This window comes from Mustelus asterias, chromosome 28 (genome assembly GCF_964213995.1).
Source record: "Mustelus asterias chromosome 28, sMusAst1.hap1.1, whole genome shotgun sequence".
NCBI lineage: Eukaryota > Metazoa > Chordata > Chondrichthyes > Carcharhiniformes > Triakidae > Mustelus > Mustelus asterias.
The window spans coordinates 24,262,241-24,282,781 of record NC_135828.1 but is presented as its reverse complement, the minus strand read 5'-3'; the positions used below and the strand labels follow the sequence as shown (position 1 = coordinate 24,282,781).

The 20,541-nt window shown below is 48.7% G+C and overlaps 1 protein-coding gene across 1 annotated transcript in view; it reads left to right on the top strand.

Moving 5' to 3' along the window:
- LOC144480337 (S-adenosylmethionine synthase-like) overlaps window positions 1–20,083 on the top strand; it is a 40,848-nt gene extending 20,765 nt beyond the window's left edge. Inside the window, exons 7-9 of the mRNA XM_078199709.1 lie at window positions 4,012–4,194; window positions 12,512–12,645; window positions 16,912–20,083. Of these exons, the coding sequence (XP_078055835.1) occupies window positions 4,012–4,194; window positions 12,512–12,645; window positions 16,912–17,014 (420 nt within the window). The 3' untranslated portion in view covers window positions 17,015–20,083. The remainder of the gene's footprint in view (window positions 1–4,011; window positions 4,195–12,511; window positions 12,646–16,911) is intronic.
- Window positions 20,084–20,541: the final 458 nt, after the last annotated feature.

Below are 20,541 nucleotides of genomic sequence, written 5' to 3'. Positions count from 1 at the left end.
AATCCCACCCAGGCCCTATTCTCGTGACCCCCCCCCCCCCCATACATTTACCCTAGCTAGTCCCACTGACACTAAGGGTCAATTTAGCCAATTTCAATAAGAAATTAGATATAGCTCTTGGGACTAAGCAGATCAAGGGATAATCCACCTAACCCACACATCTTTGGAGAGTGGGAGGAAACCGGAACACCCGGAGGAAATGGGGAGAACGTGCAAACTCCACACAGACAGTGACCCAAGCCGGAATCGAACCCGGATCCCTGGCGCTGTGAGGCAGCAGTGCTAACCACTGTGCCATCGTGCCACCCTTTGTTTGATCTACAACACACTTGTAAAGTTCAAACAGGAATTGGATAAATATTAGATGAGGAAACGTTTGAAGTCAATGAGGAAGGATTTGGGATAATTGACCAATTAGATAGTGCTTTCAAGAACATAATGAGGGCAACTATCACGTAGTGGTATTGTCCGCTAGACGGCACGGTGGCACAGTGGTTAGCACTGCTACCTCACAGCGCCAGGGACCCGGGTTCGATTCCCGGCTTGGGTCACTGTCTGTGCGGAGTTTGCACGTTCTCCCCGTGTCTGCGTGGGTTTCCTCCAGATGCTCCGGTTTCCTCCCACATTCTGAAAGACGTGCGGGTTAGGTGCTTTGGCCGTGCTAAATTCTCCCTCAAACAGGCGCCGGAGTGTGGCAACATGGGGATTTTCACAGTAACTTAATTGGAGTGTTAATGTAAGCCTTACTTGTGACTAATAAGTAAACTTTAACTTCACTTTGTCACTGGCTGAGTAATCCAGAGACCCAGGGTCACAGTTTGGGGACCCGGATTCGAATCCCACCAAGGCAGGTGGTGAAATCTGATTAAAAATCTGGAATTAAGAATCTACTGATGACCATGAAACCATTGTTGGAAAAACCCATCTGGTTCACTAATGTCCTTTAGGGAAGGAAATCTGCTGTCCTTATCTGGTCTGGCCTACATGTGACTCCAGAACCACAGCAATGAGGTTGACTCTTAAACATCCTCCGAAATGGCCTCAGCGAGCCACTCAGTTCAAGGGGCAATTAGGGATGGGCAATTATTGTTGGCCCAACCGGCCACGCCCTTGTCCCATGAAAGAATAAAGATGGCCTCTTTCTGTGCAGTACGGTTACGTGGGTAGAATCCAATCTGTTAAATCTTCAGCTGGTGACTTGACCAATTGAAATTGTACATGTGGCTGTGTGAGGGAAGGGGATGATGTCTCGGTACTGAGGTGCCAAGAGTCAGCCATGGTGACCAGGCCTGTGGGTTGGAGATTTCAAACTGCAAGGAGCCCAATCAAAGTGTCACTTCTCACTGGGAGCACAGATTTAACCCTAAAGTGCACATGAAGCCCATCATAATGTAAATCATTGAAAATCCCTCAACTCTGACATTTTAAAGGTGGCCAGTTGTGTCTTAAACTTAGACAATTCAACTCACAAAGCAAATATCTCTGCGCAAAGATCATAGAATCATAGAAACCCTACAGTGCAGAAACAGGCCATTTGGCCCATCGAGTCTGCACCGACCACAATCCCACCCAGATCCTACCCCCATATCCCTACATATTTACCCGTTAAGCGGAGGAGGCTGAGGGGAGACTTAATAGAATGATGAAGGGGATAGATAGAGTGAACGTTCAAAGACTATTTCCTCGGGTGGATGGAGCTATTACAAGGGGGCATAACTATAGGGTTCATGGTGGGAGATACAGGAAGTATATCAGAGGTAGGTTCTTTATGCAGAGAGTGGTTGGGGTGTGGAATGGACTGCCTGCAGTGATAGTGGAGTCAGACACTTTAGGAACATTTAAGCGGTTATTGGATAGGCACATGGAGCACACCAGGATGATAGGGAGTGGGATAGCTTGATCTTGGTTTCAGATAAAGCTCGGCACAACATCGTGGGCCGAAGGGCCTGTTCTGTGCTGTACTGTTCTATGTTCTATGTTCTAAGCTCTCTAACCTACGCATCTCAGGACACTAAGGGCAATTTTTAGCATGGCCAATCAACCTAACCCGCACATCTTTGGACTGTGGGAGGAAACCGGAGCACCCGGAGGAAACCCATGCAGACACGGGGAAAATGTGCAAACTCCACACAGACAGTGACCCGAGTCGGGAATCAAACCCAGGTCCCTGGAGCTGTGAGGCAGCAGTGCTAACCACTGTGCCACCATGCTGCTCTTGTGTCACCGTGCCACCCGTATCATTCAACAGTGATACATCAATACTAATCTCTGTCAAGCACCTCAGCCAACCATATGATACTTAATAGCAAGGTGATATTCTATTCGTCCTTCTAAGTTCGGATGTAATTTCCCCTCTTGGCACTAACTCATCCCTGCTCCCTGGTAACGGCAGACACTACCGTCAGATCAAAGTGGACGTTCCCACCGGCTCACTGCCAAGTTGAATAGACATGTGTTCCTGTATCCAGGGGCATATCTATCCTTGTGTCCAGACAGTGAATGCATCTATTCATTAAAGTTGCAACATACGTAGCTTCATAGGAATTCCCGATAAGGCTACTACTGACTAACTGGTTCCCAGGCCTTTGGCTTTAAACTAATAACTTTTACCACCATGCCTTTCGGTATCTTTGCTTGGCCAAAGTGAACATTACCTTTAAAATACATTTAAAATATCAATATATATGTTTTCAAATCATAGCTACTTGTTTGATTGTCTTACTTCATTCACATTTGTGTAAAACTGGTTGTTAGCTGGTCCAAGAATTATTTAACTCCTCACTGATTTCTTGTCCTCTGAAAGACTGCGTTCCGCCTATAAATCTAATTAGCTGGTTACGAATCCCCTTCCACAAGGCTATTCAGCCCAATTGGTCTATGCTGGTGTTCATGCTCCACACAATCTCCTCCCGCTCTATTCTATCTCCCACAATCAACATCTCTGACTATTTCTTTCTCCCTCATGTGCTCATCAAGCCTCCCATCAACATATCTGTGTTGTTCACCTCCACTATTCCTTATACTGGCCTTGTGGCGCAGTGGGCTAGTGTCCCTGCCTCTGAACCGGTAGCTCCAGGTTTGAGTCCCACCCCAGGACTTGATGGCCAATGAAGCCATAACATGGCCAAACAGGTTGAGTGTCAATGTGCAAAATCCTTCCAAACACACCAATCGCAGGCGGTAAGAGTGGGAGAGACTCCTGGTCAGCCACGTTTGATGTGGAGTGGCGCCCTCTCAAGCTATAAGCTCTGTGGTGACAGACTAGTGACCTGTTCCGGGAATTACTGGCTATGGAAACAGATGAAAGTCTGCCTTAGTGCATCACTTGGTGCAGGGGGAGAATTGGATAAAGGCAAAATACTGTGGATGTTGGAATCTGAAACAGAAACAGAAAATGCTGGAAAATCTCAGCAGGTCTGACAGCATCTGTGGAGAGAGAACAGAGCCAAGGTTTCGAATCTAAATGACCCTTTGTCGGTGTGGTGAACTACTGTTACTACATGTATATGCCTGGACACATCCATGCTGCACCTGGCCCGAGACTCCTCCCTTTCCACCTGAGACTCCTCCCTTTCCACCCATAGTGGGGTATAAAGGTGATGGTCCCTCCTCCTCGCCTCAGTCTAGACCAGGTCAGCTACAAGGGTGTGCTCCTGTTCTCTGTGAATAAAAGCCTATTAGTTTCCCTCACTCACTGGAGTCTTCGTGTCGTAATTGATAGTGCATTAGTCGGAGCTCCAAGAGAATTGGAATTTGACTCCTTGCGAGTCCCACATTCTCAGCACTCTCTGGATCAACTGGTTTCTCCAGAATTCCCAACTGGGTTTGTTGGCGACAATCTAATATTCGGGGGCCCCTGGATTTGGATCTCCCTGATAAGTGGATCCTGCCTATTCCTTGCTGAATCTTAAAGACTTGCCCCAGTGCCACCCCCTTCCCATTAGCGGGATGAACTCTCTTTACGATATGGGAGGGAGGAATCACCTGGTGTCTTGCATTTGCGTCATGCAGGGTGATGCTGGCGTGACCGGACGGAAGATCATCGTGGACACGTACGGGGGATGGGGAGCTCACGGCGGTGGTGCTTTCTCAGGCAAGGACTACACAAAGGTTGACCGCTCAGCGGCGTATGCGGCTCGCTGGGTTGCCAAGTCCCTGGTGAAGGCGGGACTGTGCAGACGTGTCTTGGTGCAGGTGAGGACTCAGGAGACAACAGTCTCACAGTGACGGGTTCTTTAAAAATTCATTCGCGGGACATGGGCGTCGCTGGCTGGGCCAGCATTTTATTGCCCATCCCTTGAGAAGGTGGTGGTGAGCCGCCATCTTGAATCGCTGCAGTCCATGTGCTGTGGGTTGACCCACAATGCCGTTAGGGAGGGAATTCCAGGATTTTGACCCAGCGACTGCGAAGGAACGGCGATACGTTTCCAAGTCAGGATGGTGAGTGGCTTGGAGGGGAACTTGCGGTCGTGTTCCCATGTACCTGCTGCCCTTGTCCTTCTAGGTGGGTTTGGAAGGTGCTGTCTAAGGATCTTTGGTGAATTGCTGCAGTGCATCTTGTAGATGGTACACACTGCTGCTACTGAGCGTCGGTGGTGGAGGGAGTGAATGTTTGTGGATGTGGTGCCAATCAAGTGGGGCTGCTTTGTCCTGGATGGTGTCGAGCTTCTTGAGTGTTGTCGGAGCTGCACCCATCCAGACAAGTAGGGATTGGGGAGTGTAATTTTGGGTGTTTGCTGCATTTGTACAGTTTTACTTGTCTGCGCGCTTAACCAAGGACGTTGTTCGTTTTACTCTGACTGAATGAAAACTTGCACTGCACCAATGCAGAAATGCAACAATGCGACAAAGGCTCACAAAATCAACTCCTGTGAAAGGAGGGGTTGTCCTGTGAGGAACAAGGGGAGGTAGGGATGGTGTAGTGGTATTGTCACTGCGCTAGTAATCCAGAGAGCTAGGTTCGAATCCCACAACTGCAGATCATGAAATTTGAATTTAATAAGCCTACTGGTGACCATGAAACCATTGGCGATTGTCATAAAAACCCATCCGGTTCACTAATGTCCTTTAGGGAAGGAAATCTGCTGTCCTTACCCAGTCTGGCCTACATGTCAGACCCCACTTAGAGTACTGTGCTCAGTTCTGGTCGCCTCACTACAGGAAGGATGTAGAAATTATTGAAAGGGTGCAGAGAAGATTTACAAGGATGTTGCCTGGATTGGTTGGCATGCCTTATGAGGATAGGTTGAGGGAGCTCGGTCTTTTCTCCTTGGAGAGACGAAGGATGAGAGGTGACCTGATAGAGGTGTACAAGATGTTGAGAGGTATAGATCGGGTGGATTCTCAGAGGCTTTTTCCCAGGAGCTGAAATGGCTGCTACGAGAGGACACAGGTTTAAGGTGCTGGGGGGTAGGCACAGGGGAGATGTCAGGGGTACGTTTTTCACTCAGAGGGTGGTGGGTGAGTGGAATCGGCTGCCGTCAATGGTGGTGGAGGCAAACTCGATAGGGTCTTTTAAGAGACTTCTGGATGAGTACATGGGACTTAATAGGATTGAGGGTTATAGGTAAGCCTATATATAAGCCTAGGTAGGTAGGGACATGACCGGCGCAACTTGTGGGCTGAAGGGCCTGTTTGTGCTGTAGTTTTTCTATGTTCTATGTGACTCCAGAGCCACAGCAATGTGGTTGATTCTTAACTGCTCCTTCAAGGGCAATTAGGGATGGGCAATAAATGCTGGCCAACCAGAAATATCCACATCCCATGAACAAGTTAAACATAAGATAAAGGTGCACGGTGTTACGGGTAATGTATTAGCATGGAAAGAGGATTGGTTAACGAACAGAAAGCAAAGAGTGGGGGTAAGTGGGTGTTTTTCTGGTTGGCGATCAGTGACTAGTGGTGTGCCTCAGGGATCAGTGTTGGGACCGCAATTGTTTACGATTTACATAGATGATTTGGAGTTGGGGACCAAGTGTAGCCTGTCAAAATTCGCAGATGACACTAAGATGGGTGGAAGAGCAAAGTGTGCAGAGGACGCTGAAAGTCTGCAAAGGGATATAGATAGTCTCAGTGAGTGGGCGAGGGTCTGGCAGATGGAGTACAATGTTGGTAAATGTGAGGTCATCCATTTTGGTAGGAATAACAGAAAAATTGACTATTATTTAAATGGTAAAAAATTGCAGCATGCTGCTGTGCAGAGGGACCTGGGTGTCCTTGTGCAGGAATCTCAAGGAGTTGGTTTGCAGGTGCAGCAGGTAATTAAGAAGGCAAATGGAATTTTAGAAATCATAGCAATCATAGAAACCCTACAGTACAGAAAGAGGCCATTCGGCCCATCGAGTCTGCACCGACCACAATCCCACCCAGGCCCTACCCCCATATCCCTACATATTTTACCCGCTAATCCCTCTAATCTATGCATCCCAGGACACTAAGGGGCAATTTTTTAGCATGGCCAATCAACCTAACTCGCACATCTTTGGACTGTGGGAGGAAACCGGAGCACCCGGAGGAAACCCACGCAGACATGAGGAGAATGTGCAAACTCCACATAGACAGTGACCCAAGCCGGGAATCGAACCCAGGTCCCTGGAGCTATGAAGCAGCAGTGCTAACCACTGTGCTACCGTGCCGCCCTGTCCTTCTTTCGTCCTTCTTTGCTCGAGGGATGGAGTTTAAAAACAGTGAGGTTATGTTGCAGCTGTATAAGGTGCTGGTGAGGCCACACCTGGAGTACTGTGTACAGTTTTGATCTCCTTACTTGAGAAAGGATATACTGGCACTGGAGGGGGTGCAGAGGAGATTCACTAGGTTGATTCCGGAGTTGAGAGGGTTGGCTTATGAGGAGAGACTGAGTCGACTGGGACTATACTCATTGGAATTCAGAAGAATGAGGGGAGATCTTATGGAAACATATAAGATTATGAAGGGAATAGATAAGATAGAAGCAGGGAAGTTGTTTCCACTGACGGGTGAAACTAGAACTAGGGGGCATGGCCTCAAAATAAGGGGAAGCAGATTTAGGACTGAGTTGAGGAGGAACTTCTTCACACAAAGGGTTGTGAATCTGTGGAATTCCCTGCCCAGTGAAGCAGTTGAGGCTACCTCATTGAATGTTTTTAAGGCAAGGATAGATAAATTTTTGAACAGTAAAGGAATTAAGGGTTATGGTGAGCGGGCGGGTAAGTGGAGCTGAATCCACGAAAAGATCAGCCATGATCTTATTGAATGGCGGAGCAGGCTCGAGAGGCCAGATGCCTACTCCTGCTCCATGTTCTTACGTTCTTATGTTCTAAGTTGAAGAAATAAACAGTCTGAGCCCATCATCCCTGGAGTTTAAAAAAATGAGGTGATCTATTGGGCTCTGCAGGGTAGATGCAGATTCTTTTCCTGGCTGGGAAGGCTGTCGAAACAGGGACACAGTCTCAGAATAAGGAGCCAGCCATTTAGGACTGAGATGAGGAGGAATTTCTTCACGGACAGAGAAAGTGGGCTCAAGATCCCCCCGGCCCCCATGTCAGGAAGTGTTCATTGAGAGCTGACACACAGACAATTGTCGCCATTGAGAAGAGAATGGGGTATCTTCTCCCGAATTGTTGCTGGCCTCGTACTCCTGGGTGGCGTCAGCTAGGGAATTCCAGGATTTTGTTCAAGTGATGATGAAGGGATGGTGAGGTACGTCAAAATCAGGGTGGAGCGTGAGTTGAGGGAGAACCCGGAGGTGATGGTATTCCCACACCATGACTCCGTGTGTGTTCGCAGGGAGTCTGTGCATTTGTGTGTGTCTGTGTGGAGTCTGCATGTTCTCCCCGTGTCTGCGTGGGTTTCCTCCGGGTGCTCCGGTTTCCTGCCACAGTCTGAAAGACGTGCTGGATAGGTGCATTGGTCATGCTAAATTCTCCCTCAGTGTACCCGAACAGGCACCGGAGTGTGGCGACTAGGGGATTTTCACAGTAACTTCATTGCAGTGTTAATTTTGGGTTTAAAATCTGAGGTTTTTTTCAAAACCGGAAGTCAGGCCAGGAGTGGCCAGGGGAAGTTTTTGGAGGGTTTAAAAAGGGCTTACCTTGGAGGTTCAGCTTCACTGTTCCCAGGAGCAGGCTGAGGGTAAGAGAGTGGGTTTTCTGACTGTAATTAATTATTTATTTTTTCAGTTAATTTTGGGTTTAAAATCGGAGGTTTTTTTCAAAACCGGAAGTCGGGCCAGGAGAGGCCTGGGGAAGTTTTTGGAGGGTTTAAAAGCGCACCAAAGTATACAGCGGGCAGCATCGTAGCGGGCAGCAGAGTGAGTGGGAAGTTGAGTGAGCTGTCAGGGCTTTGGCTCACAGGGCTTGGACGAGCAGGGGTGAGTTTTTGTTTCCTTACACTCTTATTAACTTTTCACTGTCTTACTTGACATAAAGTGTCCAGTATGAGTGTGAAACCAATGTGTTGTTCCCAGTGTAGGATGTGGGAGGTCCTGGAGGCATCTGGCCTCCCGGACATCCACATCTGTGAGGGGTGTGTCGAGCTGCGGTTCCTGAGAGACCGTGTTAGGGAGCTGGAACTACAGCTCGAGGATCTTAGGCTGATGAGGGAGAATGAGGAGGTGATAGACAAGAGCTATCATCAGGTGGTCACACCAGGGCCACGGGAAGAGGCCAAGTGGGTGACGGCCAGGAAGGGTAAGGCTAGGGTGGTTGAGAGCACCCCGGTGGATTTGCCCCTGCACAACAAGTACTCCTGCTTGAGTACTGCTGGGGGGGACAGCCCGCCTGGGGGAAGCAGCAGTGGCCGTGTCTCCGCAGTGGAGTCCAGCCCTGTAACTCAGAGGGCTAAGGAAAAGAGGAGGAAGGCGGTATTAATCGGGAACTCGATGGTGAAGGGGACAGACAGGCGTTTCTGCGGAGGTAGGCGGGATTCTCGCATGGTGGTCTGCCTCCCTGGGGCCGGGATCCAGGATGTCGCTAGTCGCGTCCCAGAAATCCTGAGGTGGGAGGGAGAGGAGCCTGAGGTAGCGGTACATATTGGTACCGCTGATGTGGGTAGGAAGGGAGAAGGGGTCATGAAAAGGGAGTACAGGGAATTAGGGAGACAGCTGAGAAAGAGGAAAGCAAAGGTAGTAATCTCAGGATTACTGCCTGTGCCACGGGAAGGTGAGGGCAGGAATGGAGTGAGGTGGAGGATGAATGTGTGGCTGAGGGACTGGTGCAGGGGGCAGGGATTCAGGTTCCTGGACCATTGGGACCTCTTTAGGGGCAGGGGTGATCTGTATACAAAAAACGGGTGGAACTTGAATCACACGGGGACCAATATCCTGGCCGGTAGGTTGGCTAAGGCTACTGGGGAGAATTTAAACTAGATAGGTTGGGGGGAGGGGAGCTAGAAGAGTTGACTAGGATCAAGGAACTAATTGATGGGGGGGAGGATGCAGGGGTAAGGGGAATTACAAAATTAATGGTAGAGGAGAGGGTGCAAGTGAATGAAGGCGGTAATTTAGATAAGGGAGTAGAGGGAGACGGTGTTCGCGACTCATCAAAGCGGGTCCAGATAAAAGCTGGAATAAGGACACTTTGCCTGAATGCACGAAGCATTCGGAACAAGGTGAATGAGTTGATGGTGCAAATCAGCACAAGTGGGTACGATCTAGTGGCCATTACAGAAACGTGGCTGAAAGGTGACCAGGACTGGGAGATGAATATCCAGGGGTATCAGGCGTTTAGGAAGAATAGACAGGAAGGAAAAGGTGGTGGGGTCGCGCTATTAATAAGAGATAATATCAGGGTAGTACTGAGGGATGACATAGGCTCTGAGGAACAAAACGTGGAATCGTTATGGGTAGAGATGAGGAATAGTAGAGGGAGAAAGACACTAGTAGGTGTGGTATATAGGCCCCCGAATAATAATGTTGAGGTAGGGAGGGCTATAAACAAGCAGATAAGGGATGCGTGTAAAAACGGAACGGCAATAATCATGGGGGACTTCAACATGCACATTGACTGGCAGACTCAAGTCGGTAAGGGTGGAATGGAGGAAGAGTTCTTAGAATGCTGTCGGGATAGTTTCCTTGAACAGCATGTTACGGAACCGACGAGGGAACGAGCTATTTTGGATCTGGTATTGTGTAACGAGGTAGGTAGAATTAAGGATCTTATTGTGAAGGACCCTCTTGGGTCTAGTGACCACAATATGGTCGAATTTCTGATTCAGATGGAAGAGGAGAAAGTTTGGTCTCAAACCAGTGTCCTCTGTTTGAACAGAGGGAAATATGATAGGATGAGGGATGAATTGGCTAAGGTAGACTGGGAGAGCAGGCTGGCAGGTAGGATAGCTGAGGAACAGTGGAGGATTTTTAAGGAGATCCTTTTCAGTTCTCAGCAAAAATATATTCCAGCAAAAAACAAGGATTGTAAGAAAAGGGAGAACCAGCCGTGGATAACGAAGGAAATAAAGGAGAGTATTAAAATAAAAACAGCTGCGTACAGAGTGGCCAAAAATAGTGGAGAAACAAATGATTGGGAAAAATTTAAGAAACAACAAAGAGAGACTAAGAAAGCGATAAAGAAAGGAAGGATAGACTATGAAGCTAGGCTAGCAATTAATATAAAAAATGATAGTAAAAGTTTTTATAAATATATAAAAAGGAATAGAGTGGCTAGAGTGAATGTTGGACCCTTGGAGGACGAGAGGGGGGAGTTAATAGTGGGAAATGAGGATATGGCTGAGTCTTTAAATAAGTTTTTTGTGTCGGTCTTCACGGTGGAGGACACAAATAGTTTGCCAAATATTAACGATAGAGGGTTGGCAGCAGGAGAAATACTTAATACGATTAATGTTACCAGAGAGGCAGTGCTGGGTAGACTAATGGGACTGAAGGTGGACAAGTCCCCGGGTCCGGATGGAATGCATCCCAGGGTATTGAAAGAAATGTCAGAGGTAATAGTGGATGCGTTAGTGATTATTTATCAAAACTCGTTGCATTCTGGGGTAGTGCCGGTTGATTGGAAAACGGCTAATGTTACGCCGCTGTTTAAAAAAGGAAGGAGACAAAAGGCGGGTAACTATAGGCCGGTCAGCTTAACGTCTGTAGTAGGGAAAATGCTGGAATCCATTATTAAGGAGGAGATAGCAGGGCATCTGGATAGAAATGTTTCGATCAATCAGACGCAGCATGGATTCATGAGGGGAAAGTCGTGCTTGACGAACATGTTGGATTTTTATGAAGATGTGACTAGGGCGGTTGATGGAGGAGAACCGGTGGATGCGGTGTTTTTGGATTTCCAAAAGGCGTTTGATAAGGTGCCCCATAAAAGGCTGCTGAAGAAGATTAGGGCACACGGAGTTGGGGGTAGTGTGTTAAAGTGGATTGGGGACTGGCTATCCGACAGGAAGCAAAGAGTCGGAATAAATGGGTGTTTTTCCGGTTGGAGGAAGGTAACTAGTGGCGTGCCGCAGGGATCGGTACTCGGGCCGCAACTGTTTACCATTTATATAGATGATCTGGAGGAGGGGACGGAGTGTAGGGTAACGAAGTTTGCAGACGACACAACGATAAGTGGAAAAGTGAATCGTGTGGAGGACGGAGAAGATCTGCAGAGAGATTTGGACAGGCTGAGTGAGTGGGCGAGGATATGGCAAATGGAGTATAACGTTGATAAATGCGAGGTTATACACTTTGGAGGAAATAATAACAAATGGGATTACTATCTCAATGGAAACAAATTAAAACATGCTACCGTGCAAAGGGACCTGGGGGTCATTGTGCATGAGACGCAAAAGCCCAGTCTGCAGGTACAACAGGTGATCAAGAAGGCAAATGGGATGTTGGCCTATATTGCGAGGGGGATAGAATGTAAAAGCAGGGATGTCTTGATGCACCTGTACAGGGCATTGGTGAGGCCGCAGCTGGAATACTGTGTGCAGTATTGGTCCCCTTATATGAGGAAGGATATATTGGCATTGGAGGGAGTGCAGAGAAGGTTCACCAGGTTGATACCGGAGATGAGGGGTTTGGATTATGAGGAGAGGCTGAGGAGATTGGGTTTGTACTCGTTGGAGTTTAGAAGGATGAGGGGGGATCTTATGGAGACTTATAAGATAATGCGGGGGCTGGATAGGGTGGAGGCGGAGAGATTCTTTCCACTTAGTAAGGAAGTTAAAACTAGAGGACACAGCCTCAAAATAAAGGGGGGTCGGTTTAAGACAGAGTTGAGGAGGAACTTCTTCTCCCAGAGGGTGGTGAATCTCTGGAATTCTCTGCCCACTGAGGTGGTGGAGGCTACCTCGCTGAATATGTTTAAAGCGCGGATGGATGGATTCCTGAGCGGTAAGGGAATTAAGGGTTATGGGGATCAGGCGGGTAAGTGGTACTGATCCACGTCAGATCAGCCATGATCTTATTGAATGGCGGGGCAGGCTCGAGGGGCTTGATGGCCTACTCCTGCTCCTATTTCTTATGTTCTTATGTTCTTATATTCTTAATGTAAGCTGACTTGTGATAATCAATGAACAAACTTAATCTTATTTCCAGGTTGCCTATGCCATTGGTGTTGCCGAACCCCTCTCCATCTCCATTTTCTCATACGGAACTTCACAGATGGGCGACACGGCATTGATGGAAATTGTGAGAAAGAACTTTGACCTTCGACCGGGCATGATTGTCAGGTAAGATTTAAGCTGCTGCATTGTGGGAGCGAGAGGTGAGGATCGATGACCTTTCACCCAGGCCAACACATTCAGTGCAACAGGCGGTGGACCGTTGTGGTGGGCCAGTACAATAAAACCTGAGCTTTCCCGGACACCCCCAGGCCTGCCCGGTCTGTGTGCACGACCCCCTTCGACAGCCCGTCCTGGTAAAACCAGTCCTGTAATTCAGAGGGGGATTGACCTCGAGAAGCCTATTAGAGATGGCAGTGTTGCCATCCACAATAATTGACAAAACAAGCATGGCCAACGCTAGTGGGTCACATTCCTGGTGATTTCATCACGTGAGCCTTTACCTCCAACCACCTCACCCAGTTCAGCAGCCTCCCTCTGCCCCGTCTCCAAAAACCTTTCCATTTGCAAAGCAAAATCAGTCAAGGGAATGTCAAAAGGATACAATTCCTTTGGTGTCCAGATGAATTTTCTCCAGGGTCGCTCACAGCAGTGTCCTGGAGATTTAGGTCCAATTCTGGAGGCCTGGCAGCCAAAACATTAATTGACGGCGACAGGAAGCTAGGTTATCATATCCCTCCCTCGCCACAGCCCATCATAGAATCCCTACAGTGCAGGAGGAGGCCATTCGGCCCATCGAGTCTGCACCAACTCTCCAACAGAGCATCTTACCCATGCCCTATCCTTGTGACCCAACGATTTATCCTGCTAACCCACCTAACCTGCACATCTTGGGACACTAAGGGGCAATTTACCATGGCCAATCCACCTAACCTACACATCTTTGGACACTAAGGGACAATTTACCATGGCCAATCCACCTAACCTGCACATCTTTGGACACTAAGGGGCAATTTAGCATGGCCAATCCACCTAACCTGCACATCTTTGGACACTAGGGGGCAATTTAGCATGGCCAATCCACCTAACCTGCACATCTTTGGACACTAAGGGGCAATTTAGCATGGCCAATCCACCTAACCTGCACATCTTTGGACACTAGGGGGCAATTTAGCATGGCCAATCCACCTAACCTGCACATCTTTGGACACTAAGGGGCAATTTAGCATGGCCAATCCACCTAACCTGCACATCTTTGGACACTAAGGGGCAATTTAGCATGGCCAATCCACCTAACCTGCACATCTTTGGACACTAGGGGGCAATTTAGCATGGCCAATCCACCTAACCTGCACATCTTTGGACACTAAGGGGCAATTTAGCATGGCCAATCCACCTAACCTGCACATCTTTGGACACTAAGGGGCAATTTAGCATGGCCAATCCACCTAACCCGCACATGTTTGGACACTAAGGGGCAATTTAGCATGGCCAATCCCCCTAACCTGCACATCTTTGAAGTGTGGGTGGAAACCGTACAACCACATCTGGTATCCAATCCTGTCACATTCCCAAAGGGGAAGTAGAGAGTCACCGGCTTGGTGGTAATAATTTTAGGGTCTCTTCGCAAACCTGAATAAGGGAGCGCAAGATTGATTAATGAGTTTACCAACGAAATTAGAACATGGAGACCCAGGAGCCAATCAGATCGATATTTCCCATTGGAACAGGGGGCCTCTGGGCTTCATTCCCCCTACAAGCGAATGGAACAATCAGCCGTGTTGTCAAACGGTGGAGTACAAGTCAGCACAAGGCGTCATGAGCGGCACGGGTGGCACAGTGGTTAGCACTGCTGCCTCACAGCGCCTGGGACACGAGTTCGATTCCTGGCTCAGGTCACTGCCTGTGTGGAGTTTGCACATTCTCCCCGTGTCTGCGTGGGTTTCCTCCAGGTGCTCCGGTTTCCTCCCACACTCCAAAGGTGTGCGGGTTAGGTGGATTGGCCATGATAAATTCTCCCTTAGTGTCAGGGGGACTAGCTGGGGTAAATACATGGGGATATGGGGATGGGGCCTGCGTGGGATTGTGGTCGGTGCAGACTCGATGGGCCAAATGGCCTCCTTCTGCACTGTTGGGATTCTATGATTCTATGATAAGGCGTGTTTGAGCAACATTTATAGTGAGGGGAATTAATTACTGAAGTGGGGAGCTTATTATTCAGTTGTACAAGACATTGTTGAGAGCACATCTGAAATACGATCTCCTTATTTAAGGGAAGACATGTTGGAAATAGTTCGGGGAAGGTTCTCTAGATTAATACCCGGGATTGGGTGGATTGTCTTCTGAGGAAAGGTTGGACAGGCTAGGCTTGTATCCACTGGAGTTCGTAGAGTAAGAGACAACTTGATTGAAACATATAAGATCCTGAGAGGTATTGACAGGGTGGATGTAGAAAGGATGTCTCCTCTTGTGGGAGAATCTAGAACTAGGGGCACTGTTTAAAAATAAGGGGTCGCCCACTGAAGACAGAGATGAGGAGAATTTCTTTCTCTGGGAAGGTGGTGAGTTTCTGGAACATTCTTCCTCAAAAGACAGTGGAAGAAGAGTCTTTGAATATCTTTAAGGTAGAGCTGGATAGATTCTTGATTAACAAGGGGGTGAAAGGTTATCGGGGGTTAGGCAGGAATGTGGGGTTGAGATTACAATCAGATCAGCCATGGTGGAGCAGGTTTGAGGGGCTGAGTGGCCTCCTCCTTCACCGTATGTCCGGCTATTCCTGGTGTCACTTCTAGCCACCAACATAAAGGAGTTATTCAAGCTTTTTGTATAATTCGGAGGGAGGGGGAAACATGTGACTGGTTCTAAGACTTGGGGGTTGAAATGGAAGAAGAGAGTGGACCTGGCAAGTTTCAAAGGTGCACGGTGGCACAGTGGTTAGCACTGCTGCCTCAAGGCACTGGGGACCCATGTTCGATTCCCGGCTTGGGTCACTATCTGTGCAGAGTTTGCACATTCTCCCCGTGTCGGCGTGGGTTTCCTCCGGGTGCTCCTGTTTCCTCCCACAGTCCGAAAGGCGTGCTGTTTAGCCGCATTGGCCATTGCTAAATTCTCCCTCAGTGTACCCGAACAGGCACCGGAATGTGGCGATTAGGAGATTTTCACAGTAACTTCATTGCAGTGTTAATGTAAGCCTATTTGTGACAGTAATAAATAATAAATTAAAAATTAAAATGTCAGCACAAGAATTAAGAAAGAAAAGTAAGGCTTCTTTTGGTGGCGCAGTGGTTAGCACTGCTGCCTCACAGCACCAGGGACCCCAGTTCAATTCCGGCTTGGGTCACTGTCTGTGTGGAGTTTGCATGCTCCCTCCCCGTGTCTGCGTGGGTTTCCTCCGGGGGCTCCAGTTTCCTTCCAAGGTCCAAAGATGTGCAGGTTAGGTTGGTTGGCCATGATAAATTGCCTCTAGTGTCAGGGGATTAGCAGGGTAAATGAGGGTTATGGGGATAGGGCCTGGGTGGGATTGTGGTTGGTACAGACTCGATGGGCCGAATGGCCTCCTTCTGTACTGTCGGGATTCTATGATTCTATGAGCTGCTGAAGGGCAGGTTCCTTGAGGAGTCATCTTCTAAGATAACATAGATCAGGGAACAGAAGTATTTTGAAATTCCATCAAACACTGGTAGTGGAGAAGGATCAAACAGGGTCAAACTAGCTAAAGGCTGATGTCAGGAAACTACACGAAACAAAACTGTAGAATCCTGACAGTGCAGAAGGAGGCCATTCAGCCCATCGAGTCATAAGGGCTGGAAAGCCTTGGATCATTAACAAGTGTTTGAACACCCCACTTGGGAGAATACATTCAGCTTGGATGAAATAGTTTAAAGTTTATTTATTAGTGTCACAAGTAGGCTCACATTAACACTGCAATTAAGTTACCGTGAAAGTCCCCTAGTCGCCACACTCCGGCACCTGTTTGGGTACACTGAGGGGGAATTTAGCATGGCCAATCCACCTAACCAGCACGTCTTTCGGACTGTGAGGAAACCAGAGCACCCGGAGGAAACCCACGCAGACATGGGGAGAATGTGCAGACTCCACACAGACAGTGACCCAAAATTGTTCATTAAAAGGTCCTGAAAAGTCGTAAATTAGTGCAATGTCATAGGAAACACGTTATTTTGCAATAATGTACACGCCATCAGTTGTGCAACCCACGCAGACACGGGGAGAACGTGCAGACTCCGCACAGAGTGACCCAAGCCAGGAATCGAACCCGGGTCCCTGGCACTGTGAGGCAGCAGTGCTAACCACTGTGCCAGCGTGTATAAGATGGATCGATTTATCATCCTCATCTCTCTCTCTCTCCCTCTCCGGATGTTATGTGTTCTTATTTGAGATTCTGTATCCGTCAAAAAAAAATCTTTCCTTTTCCAGGGAGTTAAACTTGAAGAAACCGATCTACCAAAAAACAGCTTGCTACGGCCACTTCGGAAGGGATGGGTTCCCGTGGGAAGTGGTGAAGAAGCTCAGTTACTAATAGACCCCGGCCTGGTCCCAAATCTGCTGCTGTTTGCAGCAGTGAACTAGCGGAGGGGGAAACCCTTACCCTAAAATTCCACAACAAATCATCTACTGCCAGATTCTAACCGACAGGTGGGACCAAAACACTGAATACAATTCACAACTAGCGGGAAGCCAAAACCAGCCTTCGCGATGGGCTTCTGGAGACACGTTGCTACTGGGTTTCCCGGGGACCTTCCACCTTGAGCGCAGCAAGCGCGGTTGACTCTCGACTGTGGAACTGCAACTTTTTCACTTCCGGGACTGTGAGAGCCCCTTTCGGTTATCTGTCACGGGGGAAAGACGCCCATCGCTATCCCACTGTGGTAGCCTCGCTCTGCAACCTTTCGAAACACGGGGCGGAAAAATGTTATTGAGTCACAAATGACCAAAATGTTGGGTGCCGTTGTGTTTGGCTGAGGGTTAAAGTTGGGAACTTGGACCAGACTGTTTTTGCCATTTCAATTCTGCTGTCCTTCCCCCCGCCCCAACGCCCTCCTACAGCCCCTTCCTCCTCCCCATACCATTCGAGTGGGAACAGTGCGCATGGAGATTTATAAATTAAGTCTGCAGGCTCACTTATGTGACTCAGTGCACAGATAACCCACGGGATCAATGCCCCCTCCAATCCCCTCCCCCCGCCGCATAGAGAAAAAATATTGCCCCACTTAAATTCAAAAACAGTGACTTCAAATTCCTCTTTATTTACACGGTTCCCAACTTTGCTCCTTAGGCAGAGACATGACAGCCGGAATCCTCCAGCCGTTCACTCCGGCGAGATTCTCCAGTCCCAAAGAACAAAAAACAATACAGCACAGGAACAGGCCCTTCGGCCCTCCAAGCCCGCGCCGCTCCCTGGTCCAAACTAGACCATTCTTTTGTATCCCTCCATTCCCACTCCGTTCATATGGCTGTCTAGATAAGTCTTAAACGTTCCCAGTGTGTCCGCCTCCACCACCTTGCCCGGCAGCGCATTCCAGGCCCCCACCACCCTCTGTGTAAAATACGTCCTTCTGATATCCGTGTTAAACCTCCCCCCTCCTCACCTTGAACCTATGACCCCTCGTGAATGTCACCACCGACCTGGGAAAAAGCTTCCCACCGTTCACCCTATCTATGCCTTTCATAATTTTATACACCTCTATTAGGTCACCCCTCATCCTCCGTCTTTCCAGTGAGAACAACCCCAGTTTACCCAATCTCTCCTCATAACTAAGCCCTTCCATACCAGGCAACATCCTGGTAAACCTCCTCTGCACTCTCTCTAAAGCCTCCACGTCCTTCTGGTAGTGTGGCGACCAGAACTGGGCGCAGTATTCCAAATGCGGCCGAACCAACGTTCTATACAACCGCAACATCAGACCCCAATTTTTATACTCTATGCCCCGTCCTTTAAAGGCAAGCATGCCATATGCCTTCTTCACCACCTTCTCCACCTGTGACGTCACGAAGGATCTGTCCCGCCGGCAGTGCAGCCCCGCCCGCATGTTTCCCGCCAGCGTAGGGTGATGTCATTGGGAATTCCCATTGACAGCGGCAGGACTGGAGAATCCCGTCGCTGGCAAACAGTACGCCACCTCCCGCTGGCGGGAAACGTGCGGCCACGAGGTTCTCACCCAACATGTTTCAAAATGAAGTGGTCCGTATCTCCATGAATGTGAGAGACGGAGGGAATGGTGTATGAGTGTGTCAAAGGCTTGAGCCCCCCGCATTCCCACTGACACTTCAACACTGACAGAGGTGCCGTACCCTTTGACCTTTCGAGTGAGGCCCACCCACTCCCTCAGTTGGAGCGAAAGGACCCCAGGAGGCGGATTCCAATGGCCTTCAATGTTCCAGCCAATGTTTATCCGTCGAGTAACAAGGGGCCGGATTCTCCGGCCTCGCCCACAGCTGGGATTCTGCGGTCCCGCCGCAGTGAATGGAGATTTGGCCGAGCGCCGAATTCTCCCTTCTCGCTGGTGGCGACGGCAGGGCGGTGAAAGGTTGGGGAACTCGGCCCATTGTTACTCATCGCATTGCTGTCTGTGGGAGTTCACCGCGTGCTAATCGGCCGTCGCGTTTCCTGCATCACGCCTTCAAAATTCTCCGCGAAACTCCTCTGGGTCACCCAGGGAGCATAAAAGGCGCCACTGAGAAAACAAACACGTCCTTCCTTGGTTATCCCAATCCACAAAAAAATACAAAATTAATTCTGCTCTTAGAAACATAGAAACTAGAAGCAGGAGGAGGCCATTCTGCCCTTCGAGCCTGCTCCGCCATTCATTACGATCATGGCTGATCATCAATTTCAATACCCTGATCTCCCCTTCCCTCCCGCACATATCCCTTGATCCCTTTAGCCCCAAGATCTATATCTATAGAAACATATATTCTATAGAATCTATAGAAACTCCCACTGTTGCTTTATCTCTCCCCTATTTTGTTCTTTATTTAATGTTCATTTGTATTCTGGCTGGATCTAATTGATCTCCCAATGCCTCAAATCTCTTGACTTTTCTTCTTTCTCCTCTTTCCTTTTTGACAGCGGTGCTTTTTAACAATATTAACAATATTGCGGGACCTTGACTTAATCTCTAAAGTGACATTTTCCGTTAAAAGGAGTCAAGATGTCCCTCTTTATACTGCAAGGGCATCGGGGCCAGTCCAAAGGTTCAATAATGCTCAAAGGATTAGAAGATTGCAACATCATGGAGGAGTGTACCTAGCACACAATTTTGTCGTGATGTGACATGTATCAGGGATTTGACTCTGGGCGGGTTGCGGGGGGGGGGGATTGCGGGGGGGGTTGCGGGGGGGAGGGGGATGGGGAGGGCAAGTATCCCAAAGAAGCTTCCAAAAATCAAACTGGGTACCCTGATCTGCCCCCACTCCCAACCTGCATCCCCATCGCACAAAGAGCGAGGGGAGGCCTTGGCCTAGTGGTATTATCACTAGACTATTAATCCAGCAACTCAGCTAACGTTCTGGGGACCGGGGTTCGAATCCCGCCACGGCAGATGGTGAAATTTGAATTCTAATAAAAATATCTGGAATTAAGAATCTACTGATGACCATGAAACCATTGTCGATTGTTGGAAAAACCCATCTAATGTCCTTCAGGGAAGGAAATCTGCTGTCCTTACCTGGTCTGGCCTATGTGTGACTCCAAGTCACAGCAATGTCATTGACTCTCAACTGGCCTCAGGCAACTAGGGATGGGCAATAAATGCTGGCCCAGCCAGCGACGCCCGTGTCCCACAAATGAATAAAAATAAAAGATCTGTGGCAGGAGCACTCTTGTACAAAAATCTACACCTTCCAAACTCTACATCTACGTGCATCCCACCAGCTGCAAACAAAGGCAATGGATGGAATTTTCCTGTCCCGCCGACCGGGGGGATTGTAGCAGGCGGGTCAGAACATTCAGCAGAACATACAAAGGTCCATTGACCTCAGGCGAGAATTTCCAGTCTCGGGACGAACGTGGCCGGAAAACTCTGCTGAAGATGTCCAAGCTTGTGC